General features: G+C 40.1%; 1 protein-coding gene across 1 annotated transcript in view; it reads left to right on the plus strand.

Moving 5' to 3' along the window:
• The window catches only part of znf800b (zinc finger protein 800b), a 67,895-nt gene extending 53,332 nt beyond the window's left edge, over window positions 1-14,563 (plus strand). Inside the window, 5 exon segments of the mRNA XM_061914322.1 lie at window positions 2,398-2,560; window positions 5,413-5,771; window positions 9,643-10,410; window positions 10,412-10,702; window positions 10,770-14,563. Coding sequence (XP_061770306.1) covers window positions 2,398-2,560; window positions 5,413-5,771; window positions 9,643-10,410; window positions 10,412-10,702; window positions 10,770-10,871 — 1,683 coding nt within the window. The 3' untranslated portion in view covers window positions 10,872-14,563.
• The last annotated feature ends 533 nt before the right edge of the window (window positions 14,564-15,096 follow it).

Below are 15,096 nucleotides of genomic sequence, written 5' to 3' on the forward strand. Positions count from 1 at the left end.
ATCTAGGACAGCTCTGACGAAGGATGACGAGCCAGCATGTAGGAAACATGTTTTTACAGAAAATAACTGTGTCCGAACACTAAAATATTGCATCTATTTATTTGTGAAAACCTGATGAACACAATTGGTTTACTGAGAACTAATGTTGTCATAACAGGAAGTAGCAGAACAAAGAGCGCGGATGAGGTTATCGTCAACAACCAGCCGGCACAACCAAAGAGTTTAAAACGCATGCAGAGGTAGAAAATGTTTCTGGGCGCTACTGATTGCAGTCACTAATTGTGTAAAGGTGTTAATTGGGTTATTTATGGTAAACAGGTTGTTTATGCTGGTTGTAAACATGATTTAAAGGCCTACTGAAAGCCACTACTAGCCACCACGCAGTCTGATAGTTTAGGGACGGTGTGGCGCAGTGGGAAAGTGGCCGTGTGCAACCCGAGGGTCCCTGGTTCAAATCCCACCAAGTACCAACTTCGTCACGTCCGTTGTGTCCTGAGCAAAACACTTCACCTTTGCTCCTGATGGATGCTGGTTGGCGCCTTGCATGGCAGCTCCCTCCATCAGTGTGTGAATGTGTGTGTGAATGTGGAAGTAGTGTCAAAGCGCTTTGAGTACCTTGAAGGTAGAAAAGCGCTATACAAGTACAACCCATTTATTTATTTTATTTATTATATATCAATGATGAAATATTAACATTGCAACACATGCCAATACGGCTGCTTTAGTTTACTAAATTGCAATTTTAAATTTCACGCCGAAGTATCCTGCTGAAATGCCACGGTATGATGAGGCGTGCGCGTGACGTCACGCATTGTAGAGGACATTTTGTTCCAGCACCGTTCCCAGCTATAAGTCGTCTCTTTTTATCGCATAATTCCACAGTATTCTGGACATCTGTGTTGCTGAATCTATTGCAATTTGTTCAATGAATAATGGAGACATCAAAGAAGAAAGCTGTAGGTGGGAAGCTGTGTATTGCGGCCGCCTTTAGCAACACAAACACAGCCGGTGTTTCATTGTTTACATTCCCGAAAGATGACGGTGAAACTTTACTATGGAACAGAGCGGTCAAGCCAACACTGTTGGATTGGACCACACACACAAAGTACAGTGTATTATGCAGCCATCATTTCGAGAGATCGTGTTTCAAAGAGGGTCCCTTGCGAAGGGCAGAGATGGGCATCGCCACCACCTGTCGACTGGTCCTGAAGAAAGGTGCGGGGCCGACCTTCAGGTTGTACAGGTACGACCATATAATCTCACTCAAACACTAGTAACACAATAAGCAGATAAGGGATTTTCCAGAATTATCCTATTAAATGTGTTTAATAACATCTGAATCGCTCCCACTGTATAGTCTTTATACTTTATTTTTTTTCTAGTCCTTCACTCTCACTTTCCTCATCCATGAATCTTTCATCCTCGCTCAAATTAATGGGGAAATCGTCGCTTTCTCGGTCCGAATCGCTCTCGCTGCTGGTGGCCATGATTGTAAACAATGTTCAGATGTGAGGAGCTCCACAACCCGTGACGTCACGCGCACATCGTCTGCTACTTCCGCTACAGGCAAGGCTTTTTTATTAGCGACCAAAAGTTGCCAACTTTATCGTGGATGTTCTCTACTAAATCCTTTCAGCAAAAATATGGCAATATGGCAAAATGATCAAGTATGACACATAGAATGGACCTGCTATCCCCGTTTAAATAAGAACATCTCATTTCAGTAGGCCTTTAACTTTGGTATATTATTTATTTATTTGTTCACTGTTCTGTTACAGAGAACAAGGCAATTTGGATAAAATTGCCATGTTATGAAAACGGGTGTCATGATCCGTGGTCCGTATCATGTTTTTGTTATGTTCTGTTAGTTTTAGACTCCATTACTTCCTGTCTTTGTGGACCACTGTTTGTTTTAGTTACCATGGCAACGTATTATTTTCACCTGCCTCTGGTGTTTGGGACGCGCACCTGTTTCCAATCAAGAGACTATTGAAACCGCCCTTGCAAGTCAGTCGGTCCGGCGACTTTGCTAGTTTTCATGCCATAGTTCATGCTGCTCGTTTTTCATGCCACAGTTTAATGAGTTTTTTTTCTTGTCCATAGTTCTGTCTAAGTTGTGTTTTTACCTTGCCTTAATGTTCCTACCTTCACCCCTGGTCCAGAGTAGTCTGTTTGCATTCCAGGAGAACAAACCCCGCACCAAGCTGCAAAAACCCCCACGTCCTGACAAGGTGTAGGATTAAATAAGCTCTGCTTCTTCCTACTCCTTTTCGGACGTGCTGTAATGAAACAACTGTAATTGTGCGCTGCATTGCATCGTATCGTATGCATGTTCCAAACTACAACTGAACTGATGGACGAGTACAGTCACGGTTTTTGTGTTTCTGCCCTGCACAGGTGGATGACGTGACCATCTCCTGCTGTCTGTGCGGTCAGGACTTCAACTCGCGCCGCAGCATCAGGCGCCACTGCCGCAAAATGCACCAGACCAAACTGGAGGAGCTGCGGAAGTTCATGGAGACGCGGACCGTACCCACCAGCCTGCTGTCCATGGTGAAAGGTGAGGGACTTGCTTTTACTTGGGGGGCGTGGTTAAGAGTCAAGTATTTCATATATATATATGTATAAAAAATATATATATATATATGAAATACTTGAATTTCAGTGTTCATTTATTTACACATATACACACACATAACACTCATCTACTCTTTGTTGAGTTAAGGGTTGAATTGTCCATCCTTGTTCTTTTCTCTGTCACTATTTTTCTAACCATATGCATGTACAGTAGATGGCAGTATTGTCCTGTTTAGGAGTGTCACAACATTGCTGTTTACCGCAGACGAACTGCTTCACGGTAGACGAAAACGTGACTGCTGTTGTTGTGTGTTGTTACCGTGCTGGGAGGATGTTAATGAAACTGTCTAACAAAAAACTTACATAAGAAACCAAGAAGTCGCCCTCGATCATTCTACAGTTATAACGTCATTGTGCAGACATGCTGTTTATATTGTGGGAAAGCGGACGTGAAAACAGGCTGTCCTCACTCAGGTCCGCATGGAGCTGGAGGGGGCGTGGCCTCCAGCTCCGCCTGAATTTCGGGAGATTTACGGGAGAAAATTTGTCCCGGGAGGTTTTCGGGAGAGGGGCTGAATTTCGGGAGTTTCCCAGAAAATCTGGGAGGGTTGGCAAGTATGGGCGGGGCATGTCTTTAGGACTTGTTTAGGCTGTTTGGTTCTGGACTTGAATGGTGTCTGAGATTGATTGCTGTCCTCAATCCACCTGCGTAAATGTTGTTAGCAAATTTGACAATGGCGTTGCTGGGATGGAGGGGACTGAGGACACATCCCTGAGGTGCCCCTGTGTTCAGGAGGGGTTTCCTATCCTGACATTCTAAGGTCTGTCGAAGGGGCGGCATGGCGTAGTTGGTAGAGCGGCCGTGCCAGAAACCTGAGGGTTGCAGGTTCGCTTCCCACCTATTGACATCCAAATCGCTGCCGTTGTGTCCTTGGGCAGGACACTTCACCCTTTGCCCCCGGTGCCGCTCACACTGGTGAATGAATGATGAATGAATGATTGGTGGTGGTCGGAGGGGCCGTAGGCGCAAACTGGCAGCCACGCTTCCGTCAGTCTATCCCAGAGCAGCTGTGGCTACAGATGTAGCTTACCACCACCTTTGTGTGAATGAATGTTGAGTCCCACTTCTCTGTGAGCGCTTTGAGTATCTAACAATAGAATAGCGCGATATAAATCTAATCCATTATTATTATTATAATTATTGTTGCTGAGAAAGTCCAGTATCCAGGTGCACATAGGGCTGCCACTGCTGCAGATAATGGGTTACATCACAGGTGTCAAACTCCAGGCCCAGGGGCCAGATCTGGCCCACCACGTGGTTCTGTGTGGCCCCTAGAAAAAAAAAAGTGAGTCAGTCAAGCACTTGATTTTTCTCACAAAATGCATTTCTTTTTTGACATTACAATTGCATGCATTCTGACTTTAATTGCATCAGATCTGGGACTGGGCGATATGGCCTTTTTTTTTTTAAATATCTCTATTTTTAGGCCGTATCACGATATACGATACATACCGTATTTCCTTGAATTGCCGCCGGGTATAGTATGCGCCTGCTTAGAATTACTGCCGGGTCAAACTCGTTTCGTAAAATAATAAGCGCATGTTTAGCATTACCGCCGGCTCAGGATTTCCGCCGGGTCAAACTCGTTTCGCAAAATATTATTTTTATTAGCGCATGTCTAGAATTTCCACCGGGTCAAACTCGTCACGTCACAAGTGACACTTCACCTGTCATCATTTTCAAAATGGAGGAGGCTGATTTTAATCATTTGAAATCGCATAAAGGGAAGAAGATTAAGAGCTATTCAGTAGGATTTAAGGTCCAAGCTATTGAATATGCTAAAAAGAACAGTAAGCAGCTATGTTTTATTAATATACAGTAGCTGCGTGTGTCAAATATGAGTCATTAAATGAGTCCCGCCTCCTGGTGGTAGAGGGCACTAGTGATCCTTCTTGCGACTTCTCTGCTGCAGAAGAAGTGACAACAAGGAACAAGAGTGAGCAGCGTGTGTTTATTTTTTCCTCTCGCTTGCACTTTTAACATGGAGGATTACATATCTAAAATAAAACCGCTTTCTAAACTGAACTATATATATATATATATATATATATATATATATATATATATATATATATATATATATAGCTAGAATTCACTGAAAGTCAAGTATTTCTTATTTATATATATGATACTTGACTTGGTGAATTGTACCTGTAAATATACTCCTCCCCTCTTAACCACGCCCTCCCCACCCCCGACTACGCCCCCCACCTCCCATAATCGGAGGTCTCAAGGTTGGCAAGTATGGTTATTAATTACGTCTTTGAATTTGGATTAATCGTGATTAATCCCAGGTTATTACTATTTTGTATAATTTCAATCAACCAACAAAAAAAGCCTGATATTCAAACGCAAATGCAATTTTATTGTCATCCAGGAACATTCTTAAAAAAATGTTTTACTTGATTTCAGTCATTCTTTTGCTCAAAACTTGCTAACATTTTCATCCAAACTCCCATCTGATTTTATTTTGAAGTGCAATATGTCGATGTCTCCTCATCTTTTCAGGTAACCGTCCTTGGTTGAAGTAAAGCAGCATGTACGGTTAGAATAAATAACGTGATTGATTGGCATGTATACATGATGTATGTGATGATTAACCACGTGCATTAATCGCCTCATGTAAATATCATGAGGCGATTGTAAAGAAACGGCCCCCTGAGGGCAGCCATAACCAGTAAGAACTAGTTTGACACCCCTGGGTTGCAGCATCGCTCATTTCTGCAGCCCCAAAATCAAGACTGAAACTGAAAGTTGTTGCCGCTGTCGTGCAGGTCGACCACGGGCTCGACCTCGGAGCACACCGGCGGGAAAGTCCTGCCACGTGTGCCACAAAGTCTTTGCCACCAAAACCAACGTGCGCCGACACTACGATGAGGTGCACCGCGGCCTGCGGCGGGACGCCATCACCCCGGCCACCGCCTCCAGGCCGGGCCAGCCGCTCCCTGTGGAGGCCACGCCCCCCAGGAAGAGCAACGGCGCCTCGCCCCCGCGCGGGAGCAACAGCAGCGCCGCCAAGGCCACACCTGTCAACCAAAACCGCGCCAAGCCTCAGAGTCAACCGTCGCCTCCTCCTCAGGCCAACCAGGCGCCGAGTCGCTGCACGATGTGCAAGAGAAACTACAGCTCGCAGGTTAGTCTACCCACGCTTTTATTTTGACATCCTGTCCTTTACTCCCAGGTTAGTCTACCCATGCTTTTATTTTGGCATTCTGCCCTTTACTCCCAGGTTAGTCTAGCCACGCTTTTACTTTGACATCCTGTCCTTTACTCCCAGGTTAGTCTACCCACGCTTTTATTTTGACATCCTGTCCTTTACTCCCAGATTACTCCACCCATGCTTTTATTTTCAAATCCTGTCCTTTACTCCCACGTTAGTCTACCCACGCTTTTATTTTGACATCCTGTCCTTTACTCCCAGATTACTCTACCCATGCTTTTATTTTGACATCCTGTCCTTTAGTCCCAGGTTAGTCTACCCACGCTTTTATTTTGACATCCTGTCCTTTACTCCCAGGTTAGTCGACCCACGCTTTTATTTTGACATCCTGTCCTTTACTCCCAGGTTAGTCTACCCACGCTTTTATTTTGACATCCTGTCCTTTACTCCCAGTACTCCCAGGTTAGTCTACCCACGCTTTTATTTTGACATCCTGTCCTTTACTCCCAGGTTAGTCTACCCACGCTTTTATTTTGACATCCTGTCCTTTACTCCCAGGTTAGTCTACCCATGCTTTTATTTTGACATCCTGTCCTTTACTCCCAGGTTAGTCTACCCACGCTTTTATTTTGACATCCTGTCTTTACTCCCAGGTTAGTCTACCCACAATTTTATTTTGACATCCTGTCATTTACTACCAGGTTAGTCTACCCACGCTTTTATTTTGACATCCTGTCCTTTACTCCCAGGTTAGTCTACCCACACTTTTATTTTGACATCCTGTCCTTTACTCCCAGGTTAGTCTACCCACGCTTTTATTTTGACATCCTGTCCTTTACTCTCAGGTTAGTCTACCCACGCTTTTATTTTGACATCCTGTCCTTTACTCCCAGGTTAGTCTACCCACGCTTTTATTTTGACATTCTGTCCTTTACTCCCAGGTTAGTCTACCCACGCTTTTATTTTGACATCCTGTCCTTTACTCCCAGGATAGTCTACCCATGCTTTTATTTTGATATCCTGTCCTTTACTCCCAGGTTAGTCTACCTACGCTTTTATTTTGACATCCTGTCCTTTACTCCCAGGTTAGTATACCCACGCTTTTATTTTGAGATCCTGTCCTTTACTGTCAATGTCTGGGTTTTGTCTCGCACACTTATGTCCACTGTAAAGGATATTAACGGGATAAAAATTATATTTTGTGTACTCCTATATGTTTTATCTAATTCTTAAACTTTATTTATACTTTTATGTGTGTTTACATTTGTATACTTTATATAGTTTATACTTAGTTTACACCCATATATTTTATATTCTTACCCTTTTATACTTTGTTTACACTTTTATACTTTATATATTATTTATATTTCATTTGTTTTACACCTATCTTTTCATACTTTGTTTACACTTTTATACTTTATATATTATTTATACTTCATTTGTTTTACACCTATCTTTTTATACTTTGTTTACACTTTATGCCTTTACACTTTTATTCTTTATACTTTGTTTATATTTTCATACTTGTATACTTCGTTTACACTTTCATACTTGTACACTTTGTTTAACGTCATTTGTTTTACACTTATCTTTTTATACTTTGTTTATTTACACTTTTGTACTTTATACTTTGCTTACACTTTTATACTTTGTTTACACTTTTATACTTTATATATTATTTATACTTCATTTGTTTTACACCTATCTTTTTATACTTTGTTTACACTTTATGCCTTTACACTTTTATTCTTTATACTTTGTTTATATTTTCATACTTGTATACTTCGTTTACACTTTCATACTTGTACACTTTGTTTAACGTCATTTGTTTTACACTTATCTTTTTATACTTTGTTTATTTACACTTTTGTACTTTATACTTTGCTTACACTTTTATACTTTGTTTACACTTATATTTTATACTTTGTTTATACTTCATTTGTTTTACACTTATCTTTTTTACTTTGTTTACACTTTTATACTTTATACATTGTTTACACTTATATACTTTATACATTTTTTACACTTTTATACTTGTATACTTTGTTTATACGTCATTTGTTTTACACTTATCTTTTTATACTTTCACACTTTTATGCTTTTATATTTTGTTTACACTTTTATGCTTTTACACTTTTATACTTGATTTATTTACACTTTTGCACTTTATACTTTGCTTACACTTTTATAATTTGTTCATACTTCATTTGTTTTACACTTATCTTTTTAAACTTTGTGTACACCTTAATGCTTTTACACTTTTATACTTGATTTATTTACACTTTTATACTTTATACTTTCGGTACACTTTTATACTTTTACACGTCTATACTTGTATACTTTTATACTTCATTTGTTTTACTTATCTTTTTATACCTTGTGTCCTTTTTTATGCTTTTACACTTTTATATACTTTGTTTTACACTTATCTTATTATATTTTGTTTATACTCTTATACTTTGTTTACATTTTTATGCTTTTACACTTTTATACTTCATACTTTTTTACACTTTTACACTTTGTTTACACTTTTATATTTTATACTGTTTACACTTATAATTTCAAACTCTGTTTGCACTTTTATACTTTATTCTTTGTTTATACTTCATTTGTTTTACAGTTATGTACTTTGTTTACACTTTAATACTTTATTTACATTTTTATGCTTTTACACTTTTGTACTTGTGTAATTTGTTTATACTTCATTTGTTTTACACTTATCTTTTTATACTTTGTTTACACTTTCATACTTTATACTTTGTTTACACTTTTATACTTTATACATTGTTTACACTTTTATACTTGTATACTTTGTTTATACGTCATTTGTTTTACACTTATCTTTTTATACTTTCACACTTTTATGCTTTTATATTTTGTTTACACTTTTATGCTTTTACACTTTTATACTTGATTTATTTACACTTTTGCACTTTATACTTTGCTTACACTTTTATACTTTGTTTATACTTCATTTGTTTTACACTCATCTTTTTAAACTTTGTGTACACCTTTATGCTTTTACACTTTTATACTTGATTTATGTACACGTTTATACTTTATACTTTCTGTACACTTTTATACTTTGTTTACACATTTATACTTTGTTTACACTTTCATACTTTATACTTTGTTTACACTTTTATACTTTATACATTGTTTACACTTCTATACTTGTATACTTTTATACTTCATTTGTTTTACTTATCTTTTTATACCTTGTGTACATTTTTATGCTTTTACACTTTTATATACTTTGCTTACACTTTTATACTTTGTTTTACACTTATCTTATTATACTTTGTTTATACATTTATACTTTGTTTACATGTTTATGCTTTTACACTTTTATACTTGATACTTTTTTACACTTTTATACTTTTATGATTTAAACTCTGTTTGCACTTTTATACTTTATTCTTTGTTTGTACTTCATTGGTTTTACACTTTTATACTTTGTTTACACTTTTATAATTTAAACTCTGTTTACACTTTTATACTTGATACTTTTTTACACTTTTATACTTTGTTTACACTTTTATGCTTTTACACTTTTATACTTGATACTTTTTTACACTTTTATACTTTGTTTACACTTTTATAATTTAAACTCTGTTTGCACTTTTATACTTTATCCTTTGTTTATACTTCATTTGTTTTACACTTATGTACTTTGTTTACACTTTTATACTTTATTTACATTTTCATGCTTTTATACTTGTATACTTTGTTTATACTTCATTTGTTTTACACTTATCTTTTTATACTTTGTTTACACTTTTATACTTGATACTTTGTCTTTGCTAAAAGAGTTTGTCTTTGTCTGCTTGTGTCCCGATGGCAGCTGATGCTGAAGCGACACATGCGTATCGTCCACAAGATCTACAGCGTCAAAACCAACCGCTCGGCGACGGCGGCGTCTTCATCGATGACGACGCCGACCACAGCGGCTCCAAACATCAGCGGCGGCGTGCAGCCTAGCAACAGTATCCGAGTGAAAGAGGAAGTGGTGGAGGCCTCAGAGGAAGAGGACGACATGGACAGCAGTCCGGCGCCGTCCCCCCCCCACAGCACGGGTTCTGTCAAAGGTGCGGCCGTGGCCCCCGCCGCCCTGAAGGTGAAGGAAGAGGAAACTCCGTGGGTGACGAAGGCGCCGCTGAGCGCGTCGGCCGTGGCCAAACCCAAACTGTCGGTGGGCTTCGACTTCAAGCAGCTCTTCTGCAAGCTTTGCAAGCGGCAGTTCAGTTCTCGCCAGAACTTGTCCAAGCACATCGAGCTGCACATGGACGGCAACGACATTTTCATCAAGTTCTACCGCTGCCCGCTCTGCCGCTACGAGTCGCGCCGCAAGCGGGACGTCCTGCGCCACGTGACGGTGGTGCACAAGAAGTCCACCTCCTACCTGGCCAAGATCATGCCCAAGCTGGAGAGCCGGGCGGTGAAGCGGCTGGCGGAGGTCGTGCTCAACAACACCAACCCCAAGAGGGTCTGCCCCGCCAAGGAGGAAGTCAACGGACGCCCCACGTCTGTCCCCGCCCCCTGTCTGTCCTCCCCTGTCACCCGGAAGCAGGACTACTCCGCCAGCACCGCCTCCTCCTCCTCGGCGCCGCCTCCAGCCCCAGCCCCCGCCCCAGCCCCCCGCGCGGAAGCAGCAGGAAGCGCCGTCGCCGTCCCCCGCTCCATCGCCGCCCGTCACCCGTAAGCAAGACAAGCAGCAGCAGCCTCGGCCCATCAGCCCGCCGATGACCCGCCGCAGCGACAAGCACTCGCACCAACGCAACTCCTCCTCGGCGCCAAACACTCGCCGCCACGACGCAGAGAGCTCCGCCTCCACCGAAGTCAAAGTCACCAAGAACTTCTCGCTGCACGCGTGCGACCAATGCGGCCGCGCCTTCGCCAAGAAGGTAGGCGGCGTCCTTCTCGCATTCCTCTCGTCTCCTCGCAGCCTGACCCTCATGTCTTTATATTCAGGTCTACCTGGAGTCGCACAAGCGCAGCCACCGGAACGCGGAGGCGGCGGTGGTGGCCGGCGTCAGGAAAGGAGTCAGCACGCGCTCCAAGTCGTTGGTGTGAGGAACCACGCGGCGCGTAAGAAATGACTTCTCTTCTTCACGCTTTTGTGACGCTCTCGGCTGCTCGCCATTCACTCGCCACAAAGGAGCGCCAGTGTGTACTTGAGTGCGTGTGTGTGCGCGCGTGTGTGTGCGCGCGTGTGTGTGCGCGCGTGTGTGTGCGCGCGTGTGTGTGTGTGTGTGTGTGTGTGTGAAGAGCTGAGACAAGAAGCGGCAGCCATTAATCGACCGCCGCTCGTTTACCAGCTGTTTCCTTTTATATTCACCTGAAATCTGCCTCTTTTGTTTGAGCCCTCCTGCGTCTTTCACCCGCCGCCCGCAGTCCGCCGACGGACAATGGACGACGCAACTTTGCAGAGACGGGTGAAAAGTTAGCGGACAAACACGGACGGAAACCACAATATAACTTCGTGTGGAGTTTTATTGCACGGGAGCCAAATTTCGCATCAATTTGCTTCTTGAGCGAGGCCAGCAATGACACAAACTGGCCACCAGATGGCAATGTTGGGCGTTTTTCTATTCACTTAAGTCAGGGGGCGGCAACCCAAAATGTTGAAAGAGCCATATTGGACCAAATTACGAGCTACAAAAAATCCATCCATCCATTTTTCTACCGCTTATTCCCTTTGGGGTCGCCAGGGACGCTGGTGCCTATCTCAGCTACAATCAGGCGGAAGGCGGCGTACACCCTGGACAAGTCGCCACCTCATCGCAAGGCCGCCACAAAAATTAAAGCCATTTTACATACAGATGGTGTCGTGAGATACAAATTGAATTAAGAGGACTTAAAGGAAATGAGGCCAAATATAACAACAAATGAGGCATAATGATGCAATTTGTACATATAGCTAGCCTAAATAGCATGTTAGCATCGATTAGCTTGCAGTCATCCATCCATCCATCCATTTTCTACCGCTTATTCCATGCCGTGATCAAATATGTCTGATTAGCACTCAACAAAACTCACCTTTGTGCATTCATGCACGACGTTAAAAATGAGACGGACTAAGAAGTGGCCTAAAACACGTCTTAGAAGGTCGGAGAAAGTTACACATGTAAAGCAGGGGTGTCCAAAGTGCGGCCCGCAACTAATTCTGGAAATACTATTGCAAAAATTAAAAAAAGGGAAATGAGGTGACAAGAAAAAGTTTCAATGTTGACACAAAAGCTGCCATGAAGGCTGTTTTTCTTCTTTTGTCTTTTTTTATTTTAATTTTTTTGCCATTGCTCAAAAAAATCTGTTATTAATTACAAGGCTCCAATTACTTTTAAGTAGTTCACTTAAAAATGTTTTGTGTTGTAAATATTGCATATATTGTGTGGTTGCCATATAAAAACATCAAGTTTTATTTAACAAAAGAGCATAAAACAAACAAAATAATAGTTCAAATGTAAAATGGATCAATTTTGATCCTGTAACTTATGTGTTGAAAGTAAAAGAAAACCCTAGTAAAAATGTATCACTTTATGAGTGGGGCACCCTTTGGATCCCAAATATATTTATTGGTATTTTATTTATCTTTTCACTGTTATTTCTCAAAATATGTAAAGTAATTAAAACCAATGGTGTCCTGAATTATTGATCTTTTAGGGCTCTAATTACTAAATACTGCATATTTCAGTACTTAGTAAAACCTTTTTTTGTATTATTTTATATCAACTTGAAGTTGATATAGAGATTTATTATAAGCGTCAAATAAAAAATAATTATAATTTGACTTATTTTTTACATTTTAATGACTGAGACCCTTAATGGTCCCCGGGATCCTTAAAGGTAAAATAAAAAATCCCTACGTTTTGTTCTGGTTTGAAAACAACAAAATATCAATACGGCCCCCGCACTCTTTCATTTTCATTTTTCCATGTGCAGCCCTCAGTGGAAAAAGTTTGGACACCCTTGATGTAAACAAACCACGGTGAGTTCAAGGACTGCCAAAATTAGGACAAAACGGCGCTTGCCAAATACTCGAATCAGTGAAGCATGTTTAATATAAACAGTGTGCTTTATAGCAATTAGGGAGGTTTGTGTCATGTTTGTCCTCCTACAGCAGGGGTGTCCAAAGTGCGGCCCGGGGGACATTTGCGGCCCGCAGCTACTCGTTTAGCGGCCCGCCACACATTCTGCAAAAATTGCAAAATTGATATTATTGCAAAAATAAAAATAAAAACATTTTAAAAAAGTGGAATGAGGTGAAAACTAATGAGGAAAAGTGACAATGTTGACACAAAGCTGCCATGCAGGCAGTTTTTTTGTTCCTTTTGTCTTTATTTTCTTTTTTCTTTTTTCCATTGTTAAAAAAAAAAAGGAAAAAAAAATCTGTTATAATGAATTATTACTTAAAAATGATCACTTTAAAATTTTTTATATGGAAAAAATATTGCATATGTTGTGTGGTTGCCATATAAAAACATCAAAGTTTTGACAAAAGAGCATAAAACCAACAAAATAATACTTCAAACTTAAAATCGGCAGATATATCGGAAGTTGATCTTGAAATTTAAGTGTTAAAAGTAAAAAATAAATAAAAATGTATCACTTTATGAGTGGGGAACCTTTCAGATCTCAAATATATTTAGTAGGATTTTATTGAACTTTTCACTGTGATTACTCAAAAATATTAAATAATAAAATCAATGGTGTCCTGCATTATTGATTTTTGAAGGCTTTAATTGTTAAATAAAGGAACTCTCCTGAAGGAATCAATAAAATACTATCTATCTATCTATCTATCTATCTATCTATCTATCTATCTATCTATCTATCTATCTATCTATCTATCTATCTAAATACTGCATATTTCAGTTTTACTATAAAAAACAAAGTTGTCTTTGACAGAAAAGGCATAAAACCTTATTTGTTTTACTTTATATCAACTTCAAGTTGATATAGAGATTTACTGTAAGCATTAAATAATAAAAAAATAATAATAATTTGACTTATTTTTAACATTTTCTATGCTCCCCAGGAGCCCTAAAGATTAAAAAAAAAATCCATATATTTTGTTATGGTTTGAAAATGAAAAATATCCCAATGTGGCCCAATGTGGAAAAAGTTTGAACACCCCTGTCCTACAGAAACCATATTAAAACAAAAAATATGTTTTTCCCCCCTCAACATTTCCATTTTTCATATATTTTTGAAAAGCTCCAGAGACCCTCTAGGGCGGCGCTAAAGAGCCGCAGGTTGCCGACCTCTGACTTAGTGACCACTCTGGACACTCCGGTCCTTTACATCCCTCAAAGTATTTATGGCGACCAAAATCAACGATGTTCTTTTTTTTTTTATTGTGTTGAATGTCCTTTTGTCCACAGATTCTTTTTTTCTTTCCTACTTTCAGTCGATGACACAAAGTTGTGATAAATATTCCTTCTCCACGGGTAGAAGGAGAAGAAGAGTTTGGTGGTGGCTGAACAACACTGGAAGACATGAAGTAACGTGTACATAATGTTCAAATGGGACAAATAGCTGGAAAGTTTATTTTTATATTTAACATAAAGACTTTAGTTAGCGCAACAAGGGGAAGATGTAAATGTTAATATTAGTTCCAATATAATCTCTTGTTTCATTTATGTTCTATTTTGTGTGAGGAGAGAAGAAAAACCTCATAAAGTACGCCAGGGAATATTTTCTTTAATGTTGCAACATTTCAGAAGAATGTACAAACACATGAAATAAACAATTTAATCTTTAAAGAGGGTTTGTGTGACCTTTGTTGATTAGAACCACATCCAGTTTATGTTTGTGTATGTCAGCCGGACCTTTATTTTATTTTACTTAGTTTCTGTGTCATTACATGCATGGAAAATTTTAAAAATAAATAAATAAAATATATACATATATATATGTATGTGTGTGTGTGTGTGTGTGTGTATATATATGTGTATATGTATGTATATATATGTATATATATATGTGTGGAAATGTATATCCATCCATCCATCCATCATCTTCCGCTTATCCGACTTATCCGAGGTCGGGTCGCGGGGGCAGGTGTCCACCAACGGGTTCTGGGATTACCGCCCCGACAGGCACCAACAACCTTGCGGCCACAGCTCCAATCAGCCGCCTCGACAATAGAGGTGCGGAACATGGTCCACTCGGACTCAATGTCCCGCACCTCCCTCGTGACATGTTCAAAGTTCTCCCGGAGGTGTGAATTGAAACTCCCTCTGACAGGAGACTCTGCCAGACGTTCCCAGCAGACCCTCACAATGCGTTTGGGCCT

This window comes from Nerophis ophidion, linkage group LG10, assembly GCF_033978795.1.
Source record: "Nerophis ophidion isolate RoL-2023_Sa linkage group LG10, RoL_Noph_v1.0, whole genome shotgun sequence".
In the NCBI taxonomy this organism is placed as follows: domain Eukaryota; kingdom Metazoa; phylum Chordata; class Actinopteri; order Syngnathiformes; family Syngnathidae; genus Nerophis; species Nerophis ophidion.